The 22307-nt window shown below is 38.8% G+C and overlaps 1 protein-coding gene across 1 annotated transcript in view; it reads right to left on the bottom strand.

Moving 5' to 3' along the window:
- Nucleotides 1-22307, bottom strand: part of LOC143019966 (putative E3 ubiquitin-protein ligase HERC1) — a gene marked incomplete at its 5' end in the record, with an annotated part of 228531 nt that overhangs the window by 145828 nt on the left and 60396 nt on the right. Inside the window, 10 exon segments of the mRNA XM_076176020.1 lie at nt 1254-1361; nt 7087-7178; nt 8849-9005; nt 10300-10437; nt 10905-11132; nt 12733-12918; nt 17431-17554; nt 20384-20542; nt 20654-20839; nt 21685-21841. Coding sequence (XP_076032135.1) covers nt 1254-1361; nt 7087-7178; nt 8849-9005; nt 10300-10437; nt 10905-11132; nt 12733-12918; nt 17431-17554; nt 20384-20542; nt 20654-20839; nt 21685-21841 — 1535 coding nt within the window.

Raw genomic sequence — 22307 nt, 5'->3', positions numbered from 1 at the left:
TTTGGAATGGGCGACTCTATAAGAGATGGCATGTAACTCCCTACTCTCTTGGAAGATGCCAGGGCTAGCAGAAAAAACTGTCCTCTAGGAGAGGTCCTTCAGATGTGCCTCTCGGAGAGGTTCGTAAGGGGGACCCCTCAGAGAGTTCAGGACTAATGCCACATCCCGCGGAGGAGAACTGATTTCCCTGGGGGGGGGCATGATCTTTGAAGTGCCTGAAGAGCATGGAAATTTCCTGTGAAAGGGTTAGGACCATGCCCTTCAGAGAAAACACCTGATTTAGAGCTGCCCTATAGCTTTGTACTGCCGAGAGGGAGATCTTCCTGGACTTCCTGAGGACGTGGAAGGAGGCGATCTCAGGAATGGTGGCTCGAACTGGGACTAACTTCCTGGAGTGGCACCATTTGCAAAGGCGCATTTCCCTTGATAAAGGTTAGCTGAGGAAGAGCAAATAGGAGCGGACATGTCCTCAACCACTTCTCTGGGAAAACCCTTCTTTAGGAGGATCTGGACCATAGTCTGAACGCGTGAAGATTGAGTGCTGAAGGGTTCTTGTGTCAAGGCCCGTTGATGGGTGGATACAGAAGATCTGGTCTTCCCTGAAGGGCCAGAGGCTCTTCTACTGCTAGCTCGAGGGTGTCCGGAAACCATGGGGCTTCGGGCCACCAAGGAGCGATCAAAGTCATCCGAAGGTAGGATGCGTGTCTTGCTCTGAGGTACCTTCTGGAGCAAGGGAAATGGTGGGAAAGCGTAGGAGTCCAGGTTGTCCCAACTGTGCAGAAGAGCGTCTTCTCCTGCTGTCAGAGGATCCAGGAAAGGGCTGAAATATTGGGAGTTGGTGATTCCATCTCATTGCAAAAAGGTCCACTAGAGGGGAGCCCCATTTGCTGAGGATGAAGTTCGCTACCTCTCGATAGAGGGACCATTCTGTGTTGATTATCTGATTCTTCCTGCCGAGGTGGTCCGCCCAGACATTCCTCTTCCCCGGGATGTAACGGGCTTTGAGTGACACCTGGAGATTCTTGGCTAGGTTGAGGATGTCCATCATCAGAAGGCATAGTTCCTGGGAGACTGTGCCCCCCTTGCTTGTTCAGGTAGGCTACTACCGAGGAATTGTCCGACATTATGCCCACTACTTTTCCTGAGACTTGATCCTTGAAGTGAAATGTACCATAATAATAATAACAATGACAACTAACACTTGAAAGAAACAATTGTAACTAATATGGTGTGCAACATAGTAGGTTAACTACCTGGTTCATCTGAGTGTAGACTGAAGTTTAGCTGTTCCCTGTTGGCTCCTCTATCTCCTTCTTCATCACTTGGTCCTGATGGGCCTGCCTGGTTATTTTCACTAGACTCTGAGGATGATTAAATATTTCATATGCATAAATGTTATGTCTCTTGAGTAGGGAAAAAGAGAATGACGTGCAAAAATAAAAATGAATGGGTGGAAACTATGTGGATGAAAGGATGATGAAGTCCAAAGAAATATTCTCATCTGCTTCATGAATTAATTTGAATGGATGAGAGGGGGGGTTTCACTACATGATGGAAAGGAGAGGGTAAACCAGCTATGGATGTTGGGCCCTGCTGTGAAAATGTTATATCTCACTGCATTTTCTTTGGTCTGAGCAGTGCAATGGGAAACACATATGACCAATTACCTTCAAAGTATTAAGATGGGAAGAGTTACACTGGATTTAACTATGTATGAAGTGGATGTGCATTTTGACTTAGCCACCCCCTTTATAAGGGAGAGAGGGCATTTCATGAGTGTATACTTCTAACTGTATTCATCCTTTGTAGTATACAAAAAATCCAATGTTCTTTCAGTTTGTCTCTTACTTTCCAATCATCACACCTAGCTTCAACTTCATGGACTGAACTTGGGCTACATCTCCTTATTCTTCAGATATCACTTAGATTCAAATTCATGTATAGTTCTAGCTTGAACTGGATCACCTTCCAAGCTATTCCAAGTACTTATGCATCTATTTTGATAAACTAGGTTTCGTCACATCTTTTAGGTATTCAAATTTTCTTAATTACTTCTCAAGACCTTTTAAAATCCTCTCACTATTAATAATACCTTTTCTCTTCACATAGTCTACCCAGTTTAATGACCTGAACAATGCAATCAAGACGCAGCTTTCTCTTTGGTCTTTCAATGTTTGCAGACTCAATAACTTCAGTCTTTTCTCATAGGGCTTATGAGCCAGGTTGGAAACCAGTTTGATTGCTGCCCTTTGTATTTTCTCAATTTTGCTTATATCTTTCATTTTGTGTGGTGACTATAGCACTGATGCACAGCCTTGGATGGATTAAGGTTTCTATTTTTTCCATCACCTCTTCATCATTACATATCACAACTCAAATATTTCTCATCTTTTGCCTTTATAATGGATTTGCATCCCAAATAATAGTTCAAAGATAGTCTTTTTGAGCTATTGCCCTTTTCCAATATTCTTTTTGGTTTTGAAATTAATTTTACAATCCTGGCTCCAGGCAAATACAGTACCAGACAAATGTGATGGCCAGGTGGGGCAGGAGGACAAGAATTTTGCCCGTTTTATAACCATACCCATAGGAGATAGTATGGAATTTGGACAAAAGTGATGGCTGGGCAGTGTGTAGTGTAGGATAGCCTGAGTCACATGGCAGCACAAAATGGTGGTTAGTGTGCATCTAACTGTTGTGGGAAGAGGATTGCTGTGGTAAGTGCTTGTAAAATTTTCTCTCTGACATATCATATTTTTGCCACTCCAGGCATCCCTATGACCCTAATATGACCTCTAGGAGGGAATATTCACATGAAGCAGTTGCTTAGATAATTCCTTTAAAAGACTCTGGCCTTCAAACCAAGCAAATATTGCAGCAAATTGGTGCCAGTGAGAGAACAGTGCACCAGTGGGTTGCCAGATTTTATGAGGAGGGAGGGAACAACCTGCCATCTTCAAAACCAAGGTCTGGTAGGCCTAAGAAGACTTCAGGTCAGGCCCACAATATTTTTAAACATACTTTGGAGACTACTCCAAGAACCACTGCCAGGAGAATCAAGCAGGACAACCCAGATCTGTTTGGTGGTGTGTCTGTGAGAACAATATACCACCACATCAAGGACCTGAATTACAAGAGGCACCACCCTGTGAAGAAACCCATCCTGAAGAAATCCAACATGGCCAAGCAGGTTGATTTCGCCAAGAAATATTGAGATTGGAGTCAGGATGACTGGATGAAGGTGCTGTGGAGTGATGACAAAATATGGGAATGGAGTCAGAAATGTGAGATGAACTTCAACATTAAGAAATGTAGCATAATGGAATTTGGAAAAATCAAAAGTAGAGTATCAGGTCAATATACATACATACATATACCGAGGCTTTTTCCCCCTTACAAGGGAAGTAGTCAAAAAGGAAAAGGCATAAAATCATTCCCACCCATTCCATCCCCGAATACACTCCACACCCCTCCACCCTCCCTCTTATCTTAGCACCTCCTGGATGACGGGTCATCCCTGCACCTTGTCCACTGCCCTGGGTCAGAAGCAGTGTCGCAAGACACAGCACATCCACAGCAAGGCCGCTTCATTAAATCGGCGACCCCCCCTCTCCGTCCCCCCATGCATAAAGGAGAAGACGGGGAGAAATCCCTTCGGGCTGCATCAAATTTTGCTCACACATACTACCTCACCCCCCATCCCCCCGCCCATTCCACCTCATGCATCACAACGGGTCAATACAGAATTGGAAATAAAGAAGTTAAAAAAGTCAATTCAGAAAGGGACCTGGGAGTAATAATCTCAAGTGACTTGACACCTGATAAACATGTCAATAGATTATTTGGAGAGACTTTTAACTTATCAATATCAATGAAAGTGGCCTTTGACAACATGGATGAGATGATTAAAAAAACAGTGGCTACACTGATAAGACCTAAACTAGAATATGCTGCAACACTGTGGGCACCCAGCACAAAGAACATGAGAAAATTAGAAAGAATCCAAAGAGCAGCAACAAAAATGGCACCTACACTGTCAAATCTGACATACAAACAAAGATTGGAAAAATTACATCTGTCAACACTGGAACAGAGGAGAGAAAGAGGTGATTTATTGACCATTTACAGAATTGTGAAAGGGATGGAAATTCTTGATAGAGATGACTTATTAAAGTGGGACAGAAAAGAAACAAGAGGACACAAAAAGAAACTAAAGAAAGACTGTTATAGAAGAGACCTGAAAAGGAACAGATTCCTACATAGAGTGGTTGATGTCTGGAACAAACTAAACGGAGAAACAGTGAGTGCCAAAACTTTACACGATTTTAAGAATAAACTGGATGTGGAGAGATACGAAAATGGGTCACTACGAGCAAAGCTCTCGTCCCATAAAATACAACTAGGTAAAACTAGGTAAATACACCATGAACATCTCAATATATCTGGCATCAGTTTAGCTGTATGCCTCAAAAGAGGGATGATGTTGCCACCTGAAGTTCATGGGAGTTTTGCCTGGCTTGGCAACAATTTTTTCATATACAACTCAGAATGTGCATCATCTTAAGATGTCTCACAGTCACACACAGAACATCTTAAGGATGCTGGTATGCTGAAATTTTATTATTTGACAATCTTTTGCAAACTTGTGGAAAAATAATTTGAAGTATGCACAACATACATACAGCATCAATATTTTCAATTAATTTAAAAAGAAAACTACCTTTGAGCAGTTAAAGGGACATGGCATAAAACTATTTGATATTTACATGTTATGTTTTTTTTTAATATAAAATTTCAGAAGAGTACATCATACATCTGTCAACCCAAGACTGGAATATATGTCAGTAGTATGGTCCCCACACAGGGTGAAGGATATAAGCAAGACTGAGAGAATACAAGGGGCAGGAACCAAACTGGTTGTCAGTCTGGCTGATAAACCATATGAGGAAAGACTAAAAGCAATGGGTCTACCACCTCTGAAAGATCAAGGAGAAAGAGGTGACATGATTACAGTGTTCAGGTCACTAAAGGGGATAGATCGCATTGATAGAAGAGATCTCCTGATTAAAGATGGGAGGGCTTTAAGAGGTCATGAAAGTAAATTAAGAAAGACTACATGTCAAAAGGATGTGAAGAAATACAGTATGGTGTAACTTTTAGACAGAGTAATAAGTTAACAATATAATCTTTATTAAAGCTTCTAGTTTTCTAAAAAAAATAAAATAAACAGATCACAGTTTTTATTTGTTACTAAGGTATAAGAAAACTAAAATACATCAAATTATTAAATTTTTTGGTATTTGAGAGAAGCAAATAAGTGTCTTAGGGATTAAACTGTGTAATGAGAAATTGACATTTGGGAATGGATACAAAGAGATTATATGAAGGGGTGATTGTGCCAACAGCATTGTATGAATCACAGACATAGAATTTAAGAGAGGCAGAGATGAAATGTTTGAGAAGTATGGTAGAGGTTACTAGGTTGGTTAGTGTGAGAAACAAGGAAGTGAGGAGGAGAGTAGGGGTGGAAAAGAATATGGCAGATAGGGTTAATAAAAGAGTATTGGGATGGTTTGGACACATAGAAAGAATAAGTGAAGAAAGATTAGTAAAAGAAATGAGGAAGACAGAGGTGGATATAGTTAACATGAGGAGGTGACTGAAGATGAGATGGATGGATGGAGTGAAAGGGATGTTGAGCAAGAGATATGTCTGTTTAGCAAGGATGGGAGAAAGCAGGAGATAGGGATGAGTGGAGAATGGCTGTGTATAGATGATACTTTGATGCAAGGAAGGGAATGGGTGGGGGATGGGGAGCTTAGAGAATGGTTGTGTGAATGACTTTTTGATGTACCCCATAAGGAATTACTCCCCATCTTCTTTTTCTGCATGAGGGGATGGAGAGGGAGACTGGTTAAGTGAAGCAACCTTGCTGTGAATGTGCTGTGTCTTTCTGCATTGCTTCTGACCCAAAGCAGTGGGCAGGTTACAGGGATGACCTGTCATCCATGAGGAGCTAAGAAGAGAGGGAGGAAAGGGTGGTGGATGGGAATGGAATGGGTGGGGATGAAATGGGTGGGAGTGGGTATATGCCTTTTGACTTTAGCCACCTCCCTAGTAAGGAGGAAAAAACCCTTGGTATATAGATAGAAGTTTTCATTTTTCAGCAGATTTCCATGAAAGCTGGCACAGATCATTTTTTATGCTATCTACCACTTACAGAAAAAATATTATTAATCTTGTTTACTTTTATGTAGACATACCAGTATCCTTAAGACATCTGATGAAATTCTTGAGTTAACTTATTATTACTAGGACATTTTCTTCACTTAGACACATACATATATATACCAAGGCTTTTTCCCCCTTACAAGGGAGGTAGCCAAAAAGGAAAAGGCAAAAAATCATTCCCATCCATTCCATCCCTGAATACACTCCACACCCCTCCACCCTCTTATCTTAGCACCTCCTGGATGACGGATCATCCCTGCACCTTGTCCACTGCCCTGGGTCAGAGGCAGTGTCGCAAGACACAGCACATCCACAGCAAGGCCACTTCACTAAATTGATGACCCACCCTCTCCGTCCCCTCATGCACAAAAGGAGAAGACGGGGAGAAATCCCTTTGGGTTGCATCAAATTTTGCTAACTCATACTACCTCACCCCCATCCCCAAGCCCATTTCACCTCATGCATCGCAACATCATCCATATACAACTATTCTCCATTCACCCCTGTCTTCTGTCCTCTCCCGTCCTTCCTCAACAGACATTCCCCTCTTCCCCAAAGCCCCCTTCACTCATTCTTTCCATGTGTCCAAACCATCCACTTAGACACACAGTAAAGAATCGCACCAACCAGTCCAGTATAACTATTCCACCCTGTGTCAGAATCTTTTCAATCAAAGTGCTTTACTAGCTTTAATATTTTATAGAATAACAGTTTTGTAAACTAATAAAAATGGCTATTTCAAATATTTCAGGACTCAAAAATATATCCTTAAATAACTGGTATAGACAAATTCAGAAATATATATGACTGCAAATACATAGCATTTGTTATGATGAAATTGTGTATGCTACTTACGAACTACATCTTGAGTCTTAATAGTAACCAATCTTCTTCTTATTCTGTATGCTCGATGGAAAAGTTCTATGGCTGTTGCAGAACGTAATGATCTAGAAAATAAAAAAAATAATTTAGCAGAATTTTCATGGCATGTAACATGTTAAATATCTTAAATAATACAGACTACATGATACACAGAAAGATTGGATGTGTGATATTCATCAGCTGTGTTGATGTACCGTATGTACTAATGGAAATTTTCCTCTTGTAAGTGCAGTAGCTGAACCAAATATGATTTGATCCATCTCAGATAAAAAATTCACAAAGAAGAGTCCCCAGTTTCCTTCTGGTGGTATTTCTTTGTATAGGATATTGGTGTAGGGCAGCAGTCAGCAATATGTGGCTCAGGAGCTGCACACAGCTCTTTCAGGCCACTTCTGTGGCTCCAGAAGGTTCTTACAAAATCATTATTCCATGAAAGTGAAGACATCATATACTGTAAATCTGTAAAACATTTCAGGCAAAAGTATATATATATATATATATATATATATTTTTTTTTCTTTCCCTTTCTTTTTGCAGAAACCACTTTGAAAAGATCTGTACCCATCAATTATTATGATTTGTAGAAATGTCTATCATAATCTGAACTTATCTTTTTGTATTGTGGCTCCAACAACACAACATTTTTTATATGCCTTTCCCTTTTTGGCTACCTCCCTTGAAAGGGGGAAAAAGCCTTGGTATATGTATGTATGTAAAAAAAATGGATCTTCTAGCTATAAAATTTACCGAATACTCATTATAAATTACTTTTAGTATATTCCATTTCTCTTCCATCTTTGTTTCTTCCTTTAGGAATTTTTTACAGTTTGCATTACAAAAGAATTTTTTATATTTCTCAAAATTCATTTTGTTGTACATTGCTTTTCCTATTCGATGTTTCTCATTTCCTCTTAGGTCTATTTGCTCTTTTAGTTTGAATTCTATTAGTACATGGTCACTCTTTCCTATTGGTGTTTTGTAATCTATTCTGTCCACAATTTCAGGTTCTGACATAAGTATTAAATCCAGTCTCAATGGTTCCTCATTGTTTCTGTATCTGGTATTTTCCTTTATCCACTGAGTCATTGTGTATTCAATGGTCATATCGAGCAGCATGTTGCCCCAGATGTCTTCTCCACCCTTTACTGTCATTTCTTCCCAACATATTTCTTTTGAATTAAAATCACCCATAATTACTATATTTCCTCTTTCCTTCAGTATATCAGTCAGTTCATACTTTGTATCTTCCAACAGTTTGGAATGATCGCTTTCTGTCCAGGACTGTGTTTTGGGGGGGTACATACACTACTACAAATTTTCTACTTTTCATGTGATTGCTTTCGACATTTATCATAATTGATTCTACAATTGTCACAATTAAGTCTTTCCTTGTCAAAAATAATACTGCCCCACCCTGTTTTTCCTTTCTATTCTTCGTCCAACAGCAGTATAACAGAGGGACAGTCACAGTATAATAAAAGTGTCATCATTTCTCTATGAACAGAGATTTCCTCTATTACAGACAAAATGATGTGTGGCTCTGGTCCATAGGGGCACCCCATATAGACCCTAAAGTATCAAATGCATGCTACTTTGCCACAATAACATGCAGCCCATACCCCAGAAATGCAACATAAAACAAAATGAAATCCAAAATGATTATATAATTACCCAGGGTCTGTATGAGCAATGCCAGTGTGAACCAGAATGAAATCCAAAATGATTATATAATTACCCAGGGTCTGTATGAGCAATGCCAGTGTGAACCAGTAAGACGGCCAAGACAAGGTGAGTAGTGGATTCCAGCAGAGGGTCACTAGTAAGGTCACAGGTGTCCCAGTCCTCGGCCACAGCAACATCCTCTAGCCATGCAGATAGAACATTTTCTGCACCTGTACATGAAAAACATTAAAAATTTAATTATCTTTTAATAAAGAAGAGACTAGGATCTTGTCTCAAGTGAGTTTTAGCAGCATCTTTCCAACTCATACTGTCTACTTTTTTTTTCTTCCCTAAACTTTGTTTCATATATGAAAGCTTTAACAGGAGAGTAATAGGTCTCTATGGAAGGTTCCTACATACTCCTAAAGGGTAAAATTGTGTGCAAAATATATGGGTTATGCAAAAAATGAACAGTTTCCTTTCTCAAAAGGCAAGAACTCAACCCTTATTCATTCATTCAAGAAAAGTTGAGAAGTCAATTCTTGCATAGGACTGGGCTACCAACCACACCCTTGTGTGAGAATACACCACTTTTGAAACTTTTAGAAATAAATTAATATATAGTATTTCGAACTTCATCACTAACTCCTTTAATCCCTCCTCTGACCTGCCACAAATGCAGCGTCATCAGCAAACAACAACTGGCTCACCTCCTACTTATCTCCATTTGTTTTAACAATCTCTAATCCCCTACCCATTGCCCTCACCTTTACCTCCTGCACCACCCTGTCCATGTACACATTAAACAGCCATGGCACCATTACACAGCCCTGACATCTAGACATGATGACAAGGTGGTAATGATAATAATTGCTGCCTCAGGTTTCACAGACTGGAAAACTGTAGCCCCACAGTGGATGCCAAGATCCTTGGGCTCTTCCACAGATCATTTTTGGGAAGAAAATTGGAACTGTTGTTTGTGTTGCATCATTGTGGAACTATGTCAAATACTGAAAGAAGGTGGAGACCAGTCACCAGTTGTCAGTTCTCTACATGTGAAAAGGTGGAAGAAATACAGTTGAAGTTGACAGAAAGAGTGGGCCCAGTGTAAAGACCAAATGTCAGTCCCTTGGGACTGCACCTCCAGATTCGTCAACCCCTTCACCTCTGTGAGAGGGTTGATGGGCTTGAAAATGGGTGGCAGGGAGATAAGTCTCTCTGCTTTTATTCTTGCAGAACCACCACAAACAGAAAACCATCACTGTCCCTGGATGGAGTGAGGGTGAGCACAATGTCTGAGAAAGTTGCTAGTTGGTTGTGTTGTGGGATTCTTGTGTGGAAAATTCATTGTTTAAGCTGCAAAGTTAGTCTTGGAGTATTTTCTCTTTGGTCTGTTGACTGCATGGGGTGATGTGTATTTATGTATGAATTATAAGGTCCTGGACAGATGAGAGATGCCACAAAACAAAAGGAGCAATATATTTCATTATATCAGGGGGCAGATGAAAGTAGTACACGTCTTACCATTGGTAAAAACTTGGACAAGAGGTTCCATGAGCTTAGGGTATGATTGAGAAAGCTCTAATATAACTTCTTGAACAATTTCTCTTTCAGCACATTCCAAAACACCAACTAACTGCTCCATGATGCCATTTATTACACCTTCAAGAAAAGAATTCTCTTTATTGATCATCCACAGTAAAAAAAATTCTACATGAAACATGATTTTTTTTACCAAAAGTTAAAATCTCAATTCAAATTATATACTATCCTCTATAAGAAAGATCAACAAAATCTTTATCTTGCATGAAAAAAAAGCTGGATGATAATGAAACATAAACTGGTACACTGCTAACATCTATAGATATATATAATGACTGAACTGTGGTACTAGATTAGTGAAGCTGTTGGTAAAATCCTTCTTCTCTTTTTACCACCTTATTCCAGCATTCAACAATGTCTCCATTACTAAATTTCATTTGAAGTCATTTGATGCCTACTCAGAGCTAATCTACAATGATTGTGTTTTATACATTTATCTTTGGTCAAGTATTACATTAGGATAGAAAATTACAACATTATAAACTTATAAACAAACTACAACACAAACACTTTGATCAATGCCTTACCAATGTCTTCCTTACTGCACCTCATACCATGGGAGAACAAGGGCCTAATGAGCCAGCCTTTACACTGTATTTCATTCTGTGTAGGTGCCGGGCCTTGCAACATCCCTTCTAAGCATCTCCCCACCACTAAGCCACATGCACGTTCAACATCCAGGAGCCAAGCCCACTGCCTTCCAACCACTCCACCACCTACACTCCGAACAGTGTCAGGTGTGGGTGTATCAACCTCTGTAATAAAATATGTGTAATAACAATTAAATATCAAATCTGTATGTGTATTTACATGTATCAGACAACACAACTGAAATAAACACAATCCAAACACAAATAAAGAAAACTACCTACAACATCACACTTATGTACCACCCACTACATTAGCCTCCAGGGTTATATCCTCCAACTCCAATCTCTCAACCCATTAAGGAACCATATACTGGCACATGACATCACTATACATCACCCAATTTGGCTAAACACACAAACAGTCGACCAAAGAGGACACAATATTCTTGAACAACTCCCTACCCTAAGCATATCAAATTCCAGCAACCACTCTACTAGATAAACTGAACATAATCAACAAGCAACTTCCCCAAAGATTAACACATTCCTCATAAACATCACCCAATTAGTATTAGAGGGACTAAACAAGAAAGCACCATCAGAAAAAATAGTTGTAGTAGACAAAGAAAAACACATACTTCTCAAACACATCTATCTATTCTATTTGCGTAGCTCCCCTTCACACAAAATACAACTAGGTAAATATCTATATACCGAGAGCTTTTCCCCCTTATAAGGTAGGCAGCTATATCAAAGACATACCCATTCCCACCCATTTCACTTCTTTCCACCATCCCCTCCACCCCTCCTATTTTAGTTCCTCATGGATGATGGGTCATTCCTACATCTGCCAATTGCCCAGGGACAAATGCAATGCACAAGAACACAATACATCCACAGCAAGGCTGTTTCAGTTAATCAGCAATCCCACCCTCTGTTCCTTCATGCAAAAAGCTATCTTTTTTTTCAGATCTCTTCTATAGTTATCCCTTTTAAGTTTCTCTTCATGACCTCTTGTTTTTCCATTGTCATTTTTAGTAAAGCATTCCTATCAAGGATTTCCATTCCTTTCATGATTCTATAAATAGTCAGTAGATCACCTCTTTCTCTTCTCTGCTCCAGTGTTGGTAGTTCCAATTTGGATAATCTTTGTTTGTATGTTAATTTGGAAAGAGCTGGTGCCAACTTTGTCATTGCTCTCTTATGCCTTGACTTCTCATAGGATGAGCACACAAAGAACAGGATACCTAGTCCTATCACACCTTCCCACTTTCTCGCCTTTTACAACTCACATAGTAATCACAGTGTCAGAATTCTTCCTCCCCATGTCACAGGGGACACAGGGGGAAAAGAGACAATTTCAAAGGAATAGCATAAAGGAGGGATAGTTGTAGTACAAAAGTAGTATAATTCCTCTATGTGTAGAAATTTTACTCTAACATAGACAAATGGTATATGGTTGTAGTCTATAGAAGTGCCCCAAAACAGTCCCTAAAGCATTGGCTGAATGCTACAATGTAATTAATACTGTATGATATATGCACTTTTCTGATGAAAACAAAAAATCTGTCTGGGAGATTATCAATGGCAATTTACAGATTTTATTCTGGTTGATGTCAGCAAATTTCAATCAACTGAAGTGTATTATATAATGTAGACAATACTGGCTCTGGATGTCTGTTCCACAGATTACCACATGAAAGCATACATCACTGGAACCAACAATACAGAAATTAATATATGAGACAAAATTGTAATTTCTAACCTGATGTCACATCTTCATGGTCGGTGAACCCAGTTACTGTAGCTATTGTTCTATTAGTAGCATCTAAAATAGGTAGTAGGCTCCTCAGAGGACCAAGGAGAGGGCGTACCAGATGAGTGGGAAAAAGCAGCAATGCATACATAACATGAGCTAACATTGATCCTGTGACACTGCTAAATACAACATCTGTAAAGAGTAAAAACTTTTATCAGTATTGTGTATCTTTTTACAAATATGAACTTCATGTATTTAACAAATTGATCCCTCCATACAGTGTGAATTCACATAAAGTAAATCTATATACCAAGGACTTTTTTCCCCTTATAAGGAAGGTAGCCAAGTGAAAGGCATGCACTTACTCCTACCCATTCCATTTCCACTCACCACCCTTGTCAAACTCTCATCTTAGCTCCTCATGGATGAAGGGTCATACTTGTCTCCTGTCCACTGCCCAGGTTGCAACAGGACATAGCACATCCACAGGAAGGCTGCTTCTCTTATATGCCAACTTACTCTCTCCATCCCCTCAGAGTGAATACTATATCTAATTCACATTTTCATACAACAAAGAAGAACCATATTTTATGGTAGTATACAAAATAATTGCACACAACTTGTATAACTATGAGTTTTTTATGCATAAAATGAGACTTTGTCGAACAGGTTCATCTTATAAGTGCAAAATTATATACTGAGGGGATGCATGAGGAATTGACACACCATCTCTATTTATAACTTAGGAAGCTTCTTTTCACAATTACATTAAGTACAAATACAAGTTCATAAACTAAGGTACATACATACACACATATACCAAAGGCTTTCCCCCTCCTTACACGGGGGGGGGGGGTAGCCAAAAAGAAAAAGGCATAGAAACCACTCCCACTCATTCCATTCCCTACATATTCCACTCTCCTCCACCCTCCTCCCATCCTCTTATCTTGGCACCTTCATACCAAGGGCTTTTTCCCCCTTTTAAGGGAGGAAGCCAAATCAAAATGCAAGTACCCACTCCCACCCACTTCATTACCACCCATTCCACTACCATCCACCATCCTTTCCTCCCTCTCACTTCAGCTCCTCATGTATCCTGCCCACTGCCCTGGGTCAGAAGCAATGCAGACACAGTACATCCACAACAAGGCCAGTTCACTTCATCAGCAACCCCCCTCTCCATCCACTCATGCAGAAAATAAGATGGGGAGAAATCCCCTCAGACTGTGTTAAAAAATCATTCACATATAACCACTACCTACCCCACCATCCCCAGTTTCCTCTCTTGCATTACAGTATTATCTATACACAGCCATTCACCGCTCATCCCTATCCTGCCTTCTCCCTTCTTTGCTCAACATACATTCCCCTCTTGCTCAACACCCCTTTCCCCCATCCATCCATTTCATCCTTAGTTTTCCCCTCAAGTTCACTCCATCCACCTATGTCTTCCACACTTCTTTTACTAATCTTTCTTCACTCATTCTTCCCATCCAAACCATCCCAATACTCTTTCATCAATCCTATCTGTCATATTCTTTTCTACCCACACTCTCTTCCTGACCTTGTTTCTCACTCTATCCAACCTTGTAATCCCTACCATACTTCTCAGACATTTCATCCCTAACAGGCTTTTTCCCCCCTTACACGTTGTAAATAGTATTATGAAGTTGTAAATAGTATTATGAAAAGTATAAAAACACAGGCTTGGTCTGTTAGCGATCATTCCAAATTACTGGAAGACACAAAGAATGCATTATCTGAGTTACTGATAGATAGAGGAAACATAGTAATTATGGATGACTTTAATGCAAAGGAAATATATTGGTGAAGAAATAACAATAAAAGGTGGAGTTAACTCTGGGGCAACATTCTACTGGATATGACCATTCATTATACAGTGACTCAATGAGTCAAGGAAAATACCAGATATAGAAACAATGAAGAACTGTCAAGACTAGACCTAATATTCACATCTGAGCCTGAAATCGTGGACAAAATGAATTACAAGACACCAATTGGGAAGAGTGACCACATACTAATAGAGTTCAAACTTAAGAACAAAATGATGTGAGAAGAAATGAGAAACATAGAGAAGGAAGATTAATGTACAACAAAATGGACTTGAGATTTTTTTTTTGAAAATTGCTAACTGGGAAAAATTTTCAAATGAAGAAACAAAGATGGAAGAGAAATGGAACATATTTAAAGAAAAATACAAGGAGGGAACAGATAAATATGTACCTAAGAAGAAACAAAAAAGGGTTTACATAAAGTGTTGGTATAACAAAAAGTGTAGTGATGCTAAAGACAGAAGAGACAAAGCTTGGAAATAAGGGGAAAAGACAAAAAAATGACCAAATGGCAAACATAACATCAAACTAAGAAATTAATATGTAGATATATGCAGGGAGGAAAAAAAAAACTATGAAAAAGATATAATAGATATGTGCAAAGAACAACCCAAACTATTTTACAGATATGTAAATGACAAACTAAAAGACAAACACGGAATAATAAAACTGCGCAAAGGAAATAAAGAATATACAGAAGATGTAGAAATGGCTGAAGTTATGATCAGGCATTTTAGGTCTATATTTATAATTGAAAGCTCACAAATCTGGGATGAAGGACAGCAAGAAAGATCCCCCCAATGAAAGGAATAATGGTGACACAGAAAGAAATAAGGGACCAAATAAAAAACGTTGATGTCAGAAACTCATACAGGCCTGAAGGAACAGCAAACTGGATATTGAAAGAATGTATAGATGAACTAACAAAATACACATGATAATTGACTTCTCACTCAAAGAAGAAAGAGTACCACAGGATTGGAAAAATGCAAATACTTTACCATTATACAAAGGAGACAAAGAAAATCCAACAAACTACAGACCAGTATCCCTTACAAGCACAATAGCAAAAATATGCAAGAAAGCTATTATAAATAAATGCTTTAAGCACTTGGAAGAGATCATGTACATACATACATATATCAAAGACTTTTTTCCCCCTTACAAGGGAGGTAGGCAAAAAACAAAGGCATAGAAACCACTCCCACCCAATCCATCCCTATCATACTCCACCCCCCTCCACCCTGAATGATGGGTCATCCCTGCATCTTTCTTTTCCACTGCCCTGGGTCAGAAGTAGTGTCACAAGACATAGCAAGGCTGCTTCATTAAATCAGCGACCCCCCTCTCTGTCCCCTCATGCAGAAAAGGAGAAGATGGGGAGAAATCCCTTCAGGCTGCATCAAATTTTTCTCACACATACTCCTACCCCCAAACCCCACCCATTCCACTTCATGGGAATAGTTTTATGCCTTTTTCTTTTTTTCTAGCTCCCTTGTAAGGGTGAAAAAGCCTTTGGTATATGTAATGTAATAATAATATATATAAATATATATATATACAACCACTCCTCGTTTAACGACGACAATTGGGACCAGCGCGCTGTCGTTAACTGTATTGGTCGTTAAGCCAAAGTGTATACATATACGTACATGTACTGTATGTACAATGTCCAGCAATACATGTATCTTTATTTTCGTGTATTCCCTCTTTTATACTGTACATTAAAGCTTTATTTACTGTTTATTTACGGTGGTTATGTTCCCGAAATTACCGTATATGACCAAATCTGTGTATGCTGACATTCCATATTGAATACCGGGGTATTTCTTTAGTTTTGACCATGGGCGCAATATAGTAATAGAAAATTAATTATCAATTTTGTAAATTAAAATGTATCAACGTAATATGCAATTTTGTGGGCGGAAATGAAAGTAAAAAATACGATGCTACAAGAAAATATGCTATTGAACGAAGTCGGTAGCATAGGATCAGGATGCCATCTTGTCGTCTGCCAACGTCTCTCACGACGATGACAACGAGGACGAGCCGGATGACATTTAATTTGCAGGTAATGATTTATCAAACACAGGTTAGGTTAGTTTAGTTTAGGTTAGGCGAATTTATCATCCTTTCATTTCCTCGACATCGGCATCTATCATAACAAACATGGTGTACCATTCGTCCGACATGACTTCGTTACTTACGAAATTTGTTTTAGCACCTTTTTTTTTATTTCCGCTCACAAAATTGCATATTACGTTGATACATTATAATTTACAAAATTAATAATTAATTTTCTATTGCTATATTGCGCCCTTGGTCGAAACTAAAAATTTACCACTACCGGTATATATTGTACCCCAGGTAGTTTTTCCAGCTTGCAGGATGGTTATGTAGACCTAAGCTTCAGAACACTTTACCTCACAGCTAATATCCACCGTACAAGTTCATTTATAACATCATACAAATTTGCTTCAGCCAACTTAATTATCGTACACAATGTCGTAACTTTGGGAGATTTACGTTAAACGAATATTGGTCTGTCATAAAGCCCGTCATTACTCCGAGTTGTCGTTAAACAAGTAGGTCGTTAAACAAGGAGTGGGTGTACATATACATATATATATACATTAAACACTATATAATTACCTTTTCCTTAATGGGAATCATGATAGAGTGACCTACAATTCCAGGGAATTGTATGGAGTAACAGGAAACTAGTGGACATTGCTGGTTACCTGGCAGCCATGGGTCTCTTATAAGAGAGACCTGGGGCAACAAATTGATTGATTACATTATATAAACTAGGATAGAATACATAATAAAAACACTAAATTTCATACTATACCATGAATGAGATGGGCCAAATTGGGATGAGAAGAAAGAAATTGTGAAGTTTGTTCAAGAATGCATCCACACAAGGAAAACAGTTCACCCAGATGATCATGTAGCAGCTGAACACTAGGAGTGCTCTGTAAAAGAAAAAAAAAAAAAAATTACCAGCAGTGAAACATAGTTTCTACAATAATTATCAAGTCTTTTAGAAAGCTTCCTCACCAAATGATGAGAATAACCAGTAATACCTATATCCAGTTTTGGGGTATTGAGTGTATGGAGAAGACTCAGTTTTTTATGGATTGTTTGTGGTACCCCTATGGACCAGAGGCATACATCATTCATTTAGGTTAAAATAATATCTCTACTCATAACAGAATTGATAGATGCATTTGTACTACTACTGTCTCCCCTTTATACTGTCCCCTTGAACCTATTTTTTACCACTTCCTTGCTTGCACTTCTTCCTTACCTGATTCCTCTGTGATGGTGCTAGGAGGGGAGAAGAATGCTGCTACTGTATTCTCATGAATGTTATAAAAGGTGACTAAATTGGATGGAGTGGAGGGACTATGGATCCTTCACTCTGTATATTCAACCTACAAAATGTCAAGATATTGGAAGACCCCAAACAGAACCCTAGTAAATGCTCACTAAATGCATGTGGATGTACTTAAGATTGGAGCAAAAGGGAAGAGACTGGTAGTATGCCTGTGAGACAAAAAATGGATGTGTTAGTGTTGAGTGAAACAAAACTGAAAGGGAAGGCTGAGCTGACGTTTGGGAGCATGGTGGGTAGGGTGTCAGGAGTGGTGAGAGGAATAAAGAGTAAAGGAATATCACTGTTGGTAAGTGATGAGATAGGTGTGTGATGGAATAGAGACAAGTGTCACTAAAAATAATGTGGGGAAAGTCAAGACTGAAATGGATATATGAACATCTGTGAGGGTATATGACCCTGGTAGTGAGAAAAGTGAGGAGAAAAAACATCATGCACCAATTTAAATGACTGTATATAAAGTTTTGAGAGAAATGTAAATGTATTGATATTGGAGGATCTTGATGATAAGGTATGACATGAGCAATAGAGTAGGAGGGGGGTATGGTGGTGGCAGGAAGGAACTATAGCAGAGAGAGGACATTGGAGGTGTGTAATGAAAAGGAAATTATAACAGCAAAAAGTGTTTAAGACAAAAGACAAGCATAAGTATATTTAGGCCTGGGTAGAGGGTGGGAGTTGAGTTTAGAGAGGTCAATGGACTATGTAGTGGTGCTCTAAAGGAGAATTAGAAATGTTCCAGACATTAATGTACTCAGGGGAGAGGCCAATGGATCATCAGATCATTATCTGGTAAAGTTGAGAGTGAAGGTCAAGTGGAAAAGGAAAAATATTAGTATTGAGGGTGACCAAACTAAATAATGGGGCAAAGGAGAAAGGATACCTTGCAAAATTGAGAGATACTGGGAGGTAGAAAAGAAAAAGAGATAAACAGTAGAGGACAAATTCAGTTTGAAGGATTAGGTGCTAAAGTGTACATAGATGGTATATGGGATAAAAAGGATGGGAGGGAACAGAAAGAGAGGCTGTAAATGGTAGGATAAAGTGGTGAGGGCAGTGGTGTCAGAAAAGCAAGCATATGAAGAATAATAGAAAAGAAGATATGGGGAAGCATGTGAGAGGTACAGAATGAAAAGGGTGAGAACAATACACAAGGTGTGGGAGGCAAAAAGAAGAGTGGATGGAAATTGGGGTATGTATTTGATAGAGATTTACAAAAGAGAGAAAATATATATATATATATATATATATATATATATATATATATATATATATATATATATATATATATATATATATATATATATATATATGTTTTGGAAGAAAGTGAAAAGAGTGAGGGAGCAGACAAATGAGGAGGAAAGGATAGGCTAAAGGGTGCTAATGAACAGATGCTAATGAAAATGAAGGCAAGAGTAAGGTGGATAGAATATTTTGGGGAGTTGTTGAATGCAGAGGAGGATTTGTAGGGCTTGATTGTGGCAGTGAGAACAAAGGTGGAACAAAGAGCATAGAAAAAGATGAAAGTTAGTAAGGTATAGGTTATCATGTGGAGTATCTGATGAAATGAGGAGCAGCTATAGTGGATGGCTAATAAAACTGCTTGATCTGTGCCTAAGGGATGAAAAATCTTGGGTGGACTTGAAGAGTGCATGTACAGTTCCACTATGCAAAGGAAAAGGGGACAAGTATGAATGTAGTTATTGTTGTTGTTGAGGGATCAGCTTGTTAAGTGTTGTCAGTGAGGCATATGGAATGGTGATAACAAGAGGATTAGGAGGGGAACTGAGTGCAAGAAAGACTTGGGAGTTCTAGTGAATCCTGACCTTAAATCAAGGAAACATTGCATTAGTGCCAAGAGTATTAGGTTTCATTGCTAGGATGGTTATGAATAAAAGTCCAGAGGTAGTTATCAAGCCTTCGGGCATTAGTTAGACCCATCTTTGACTATGTGGTGCAGTTTTGGCCTCCATCTCATAGCATGGATATCTACTCACTGCAATCAATGCAGAGGAGAATGACCAAAATTATACATAGTCTCAGAAATTTACCTTACAAGGACAGGCTTAGGCACCTTAATTTACACTCTGGAAAGACAGAGTGTGGGGTGATCTAATAGAGGTGTTCAAGTGGATCAAAGACAAAGGTCACTATATTAAGAAATTACTCTATCATATCATTTCAGTTACTTGATAAACAAAGCTCCCTTCCCATATGATACCAACTGAGTATTTCCTCCAACTTAGCAAAAAAGCACTGCACTTCAGAACTCGTTCTAGACTTCCATTCCAGACAGTGGTTCATCGGCATGCCTGACTGTCAGTAATTAGCACTCAATTTACTGTTCAGTGAGAATTGCATGCCTATTTCACTGAAGTGGTAAGCAATATCAAGGAGTATATCTTACATCTTCATACTGATGATGGGTACAGTATGCAAGGAGATGGGTATGAAGTGTGGCCAGTAGACGAATGAGATGGTGGGGATGAGTTCCTCCAGACTGATTAATAAGATCTTCAAACTGATTAGTTCCTCCTTCACTTACAACTTGCTTCAACTGATGTTCCTACAAATGAAAATATGCAAAGTTTGAGGTATATTGATATTCATCAATGAATAAGCCCCAAATCAATATCAAGAAAATCCACACAAACCTAAGTTACAATATTTTGCTTACAGCATGGAATCCTAAATTGACAAGCAAAATGTGCATTAGGTCCTGCGGTTGAATCAGTTCTTGTGAGTGAGTCCTTACTAAAGTATCACTGCCTTTGAGTTCATTTTCATTACTGCCATAATCAAGAATGGAAGCTATGTGACAGTGGTCCTCCAAACTTAGAACCAGGATACCCAACTGCAGACGCTATAAGAAAAATAAAGTGACAATAATACTTAAAGAAATGCACTTAGTTAAAAACATGTTAATATATACTGTACAGTACAGAAATAATAAAAAAGAAAAAAAGAGAAACACTGATCACACCTAGTAATTTTCTGAATTTCATCACCAATTGATTACAGGTCCATCTATATACCAAAGGCTTTTTCCCACATACATGGGGGGGTAACCAAGATGAAAGGCACACACCCATTCCCACCCATTCCACACATCAACCACCCTTTCCTCCTTCTCATCTTATCTCATTGTGGATGAAGTGTCATCCTTGTATCCTGCCCACTGCCCTGGGTCAGAAGCAAAGCAGCAAGACACAGTACATCCACAGTGAGGCAGCTTCACTTAATCAGCAAGCCCCTCTCCATCCCCTCATACGGAAATTAGAGATGGTGAGAAACCCCTTCAAGTTGTGTGAAAATATCATAGACACACAACCACTTTTGCTCCCCCATCCCCTTGCCCCCTCCCTTCCTTGCATTGAAGTATCGTCTATACACATGTCATGTAAGTATCATATGTTAGACCCAGAATTTTTGGATTCTTTTCTAAAAGAAATGTCTGGGCAACTGACTTTTTTTTTCATAGTTGTATGGAGTGAACCATGTTACCTTTGGTTTCTGGGGTGAAGCTTCCATTCTATTATTTCTGAACCATAGATTAATTACAAGTAGTTACATTTTATGACAACAAAGAGTTAGCCATATAAGGCTGCTTCCCTAGTATGGGGGAAGAAGTTTTTGGTATATAGATAGTGATATAGAAATTTCTAGTAAATATATCAAATACTGCATTTTGTCTATCAAAAACCATACTTCTCCTCTTGAAAGATGTCCCCAGTCTTGTGGTGAATTAGGCAATAGTCGGTGGAGAAGATTCATTCGAACTGATAATGGTGGCAGGAGCAAAGGAGATGCAAGGCCATCACAAACTCCTGTTTCAATAAGGCTGGGAAGTTTTGCATCTACAAGACTGATAAAAAGTTGCATCATTTAGAACAAGTTACAATAATGTTGTACCTATTCTACATAGCCTGTTATAAAATATGTTAAGTCACTATGAATTCCAAATCATATTTCTAATTAAAATCTAAACACTATAGGTCAATAGAATATATATATATATATACAGGTAAACGTCGACTTACGATGGCATTAGGTTTCGATAGAGCCATCGTAAGACGATTTCATCGTAAGTCGATCCCCAATTTGTGTATCACTCTGTTCAGTGGTCACTGTACCTAGCCTACCTGTATATTAACCACCAGAGATACTGAATATAGCCTATTAAACATGTACAGTAGTTTATTTAATCATTTTTATCCTTTTTACCATATTCAAACACTATAATATGTATTTTCAGTACGGAACTTAAATCTCGCGGGCAGCAGCCAATGCCAGCCGTACGACGTGACGTAATAATACTCGCATCATAAAAT

Source organism: Oratosquilla oratoria, chromosome 38, assembly GCF_046742065.1.
Source record: "Oratosquilla oratoria isolate Oo_2021 chromosome 38, ASM4674206v1, whole genome shotgun sequence".
Lineage (NCBI taxonomy): Eukaryota > Metazoa > Arthropoda > Malacostraca > Stomatopoda > Squillidae > Oratosquilla > Oratosquilla oratoria.
This window is presented reverse-complemented; position numbering and strand designations above follow the sequence as displayed.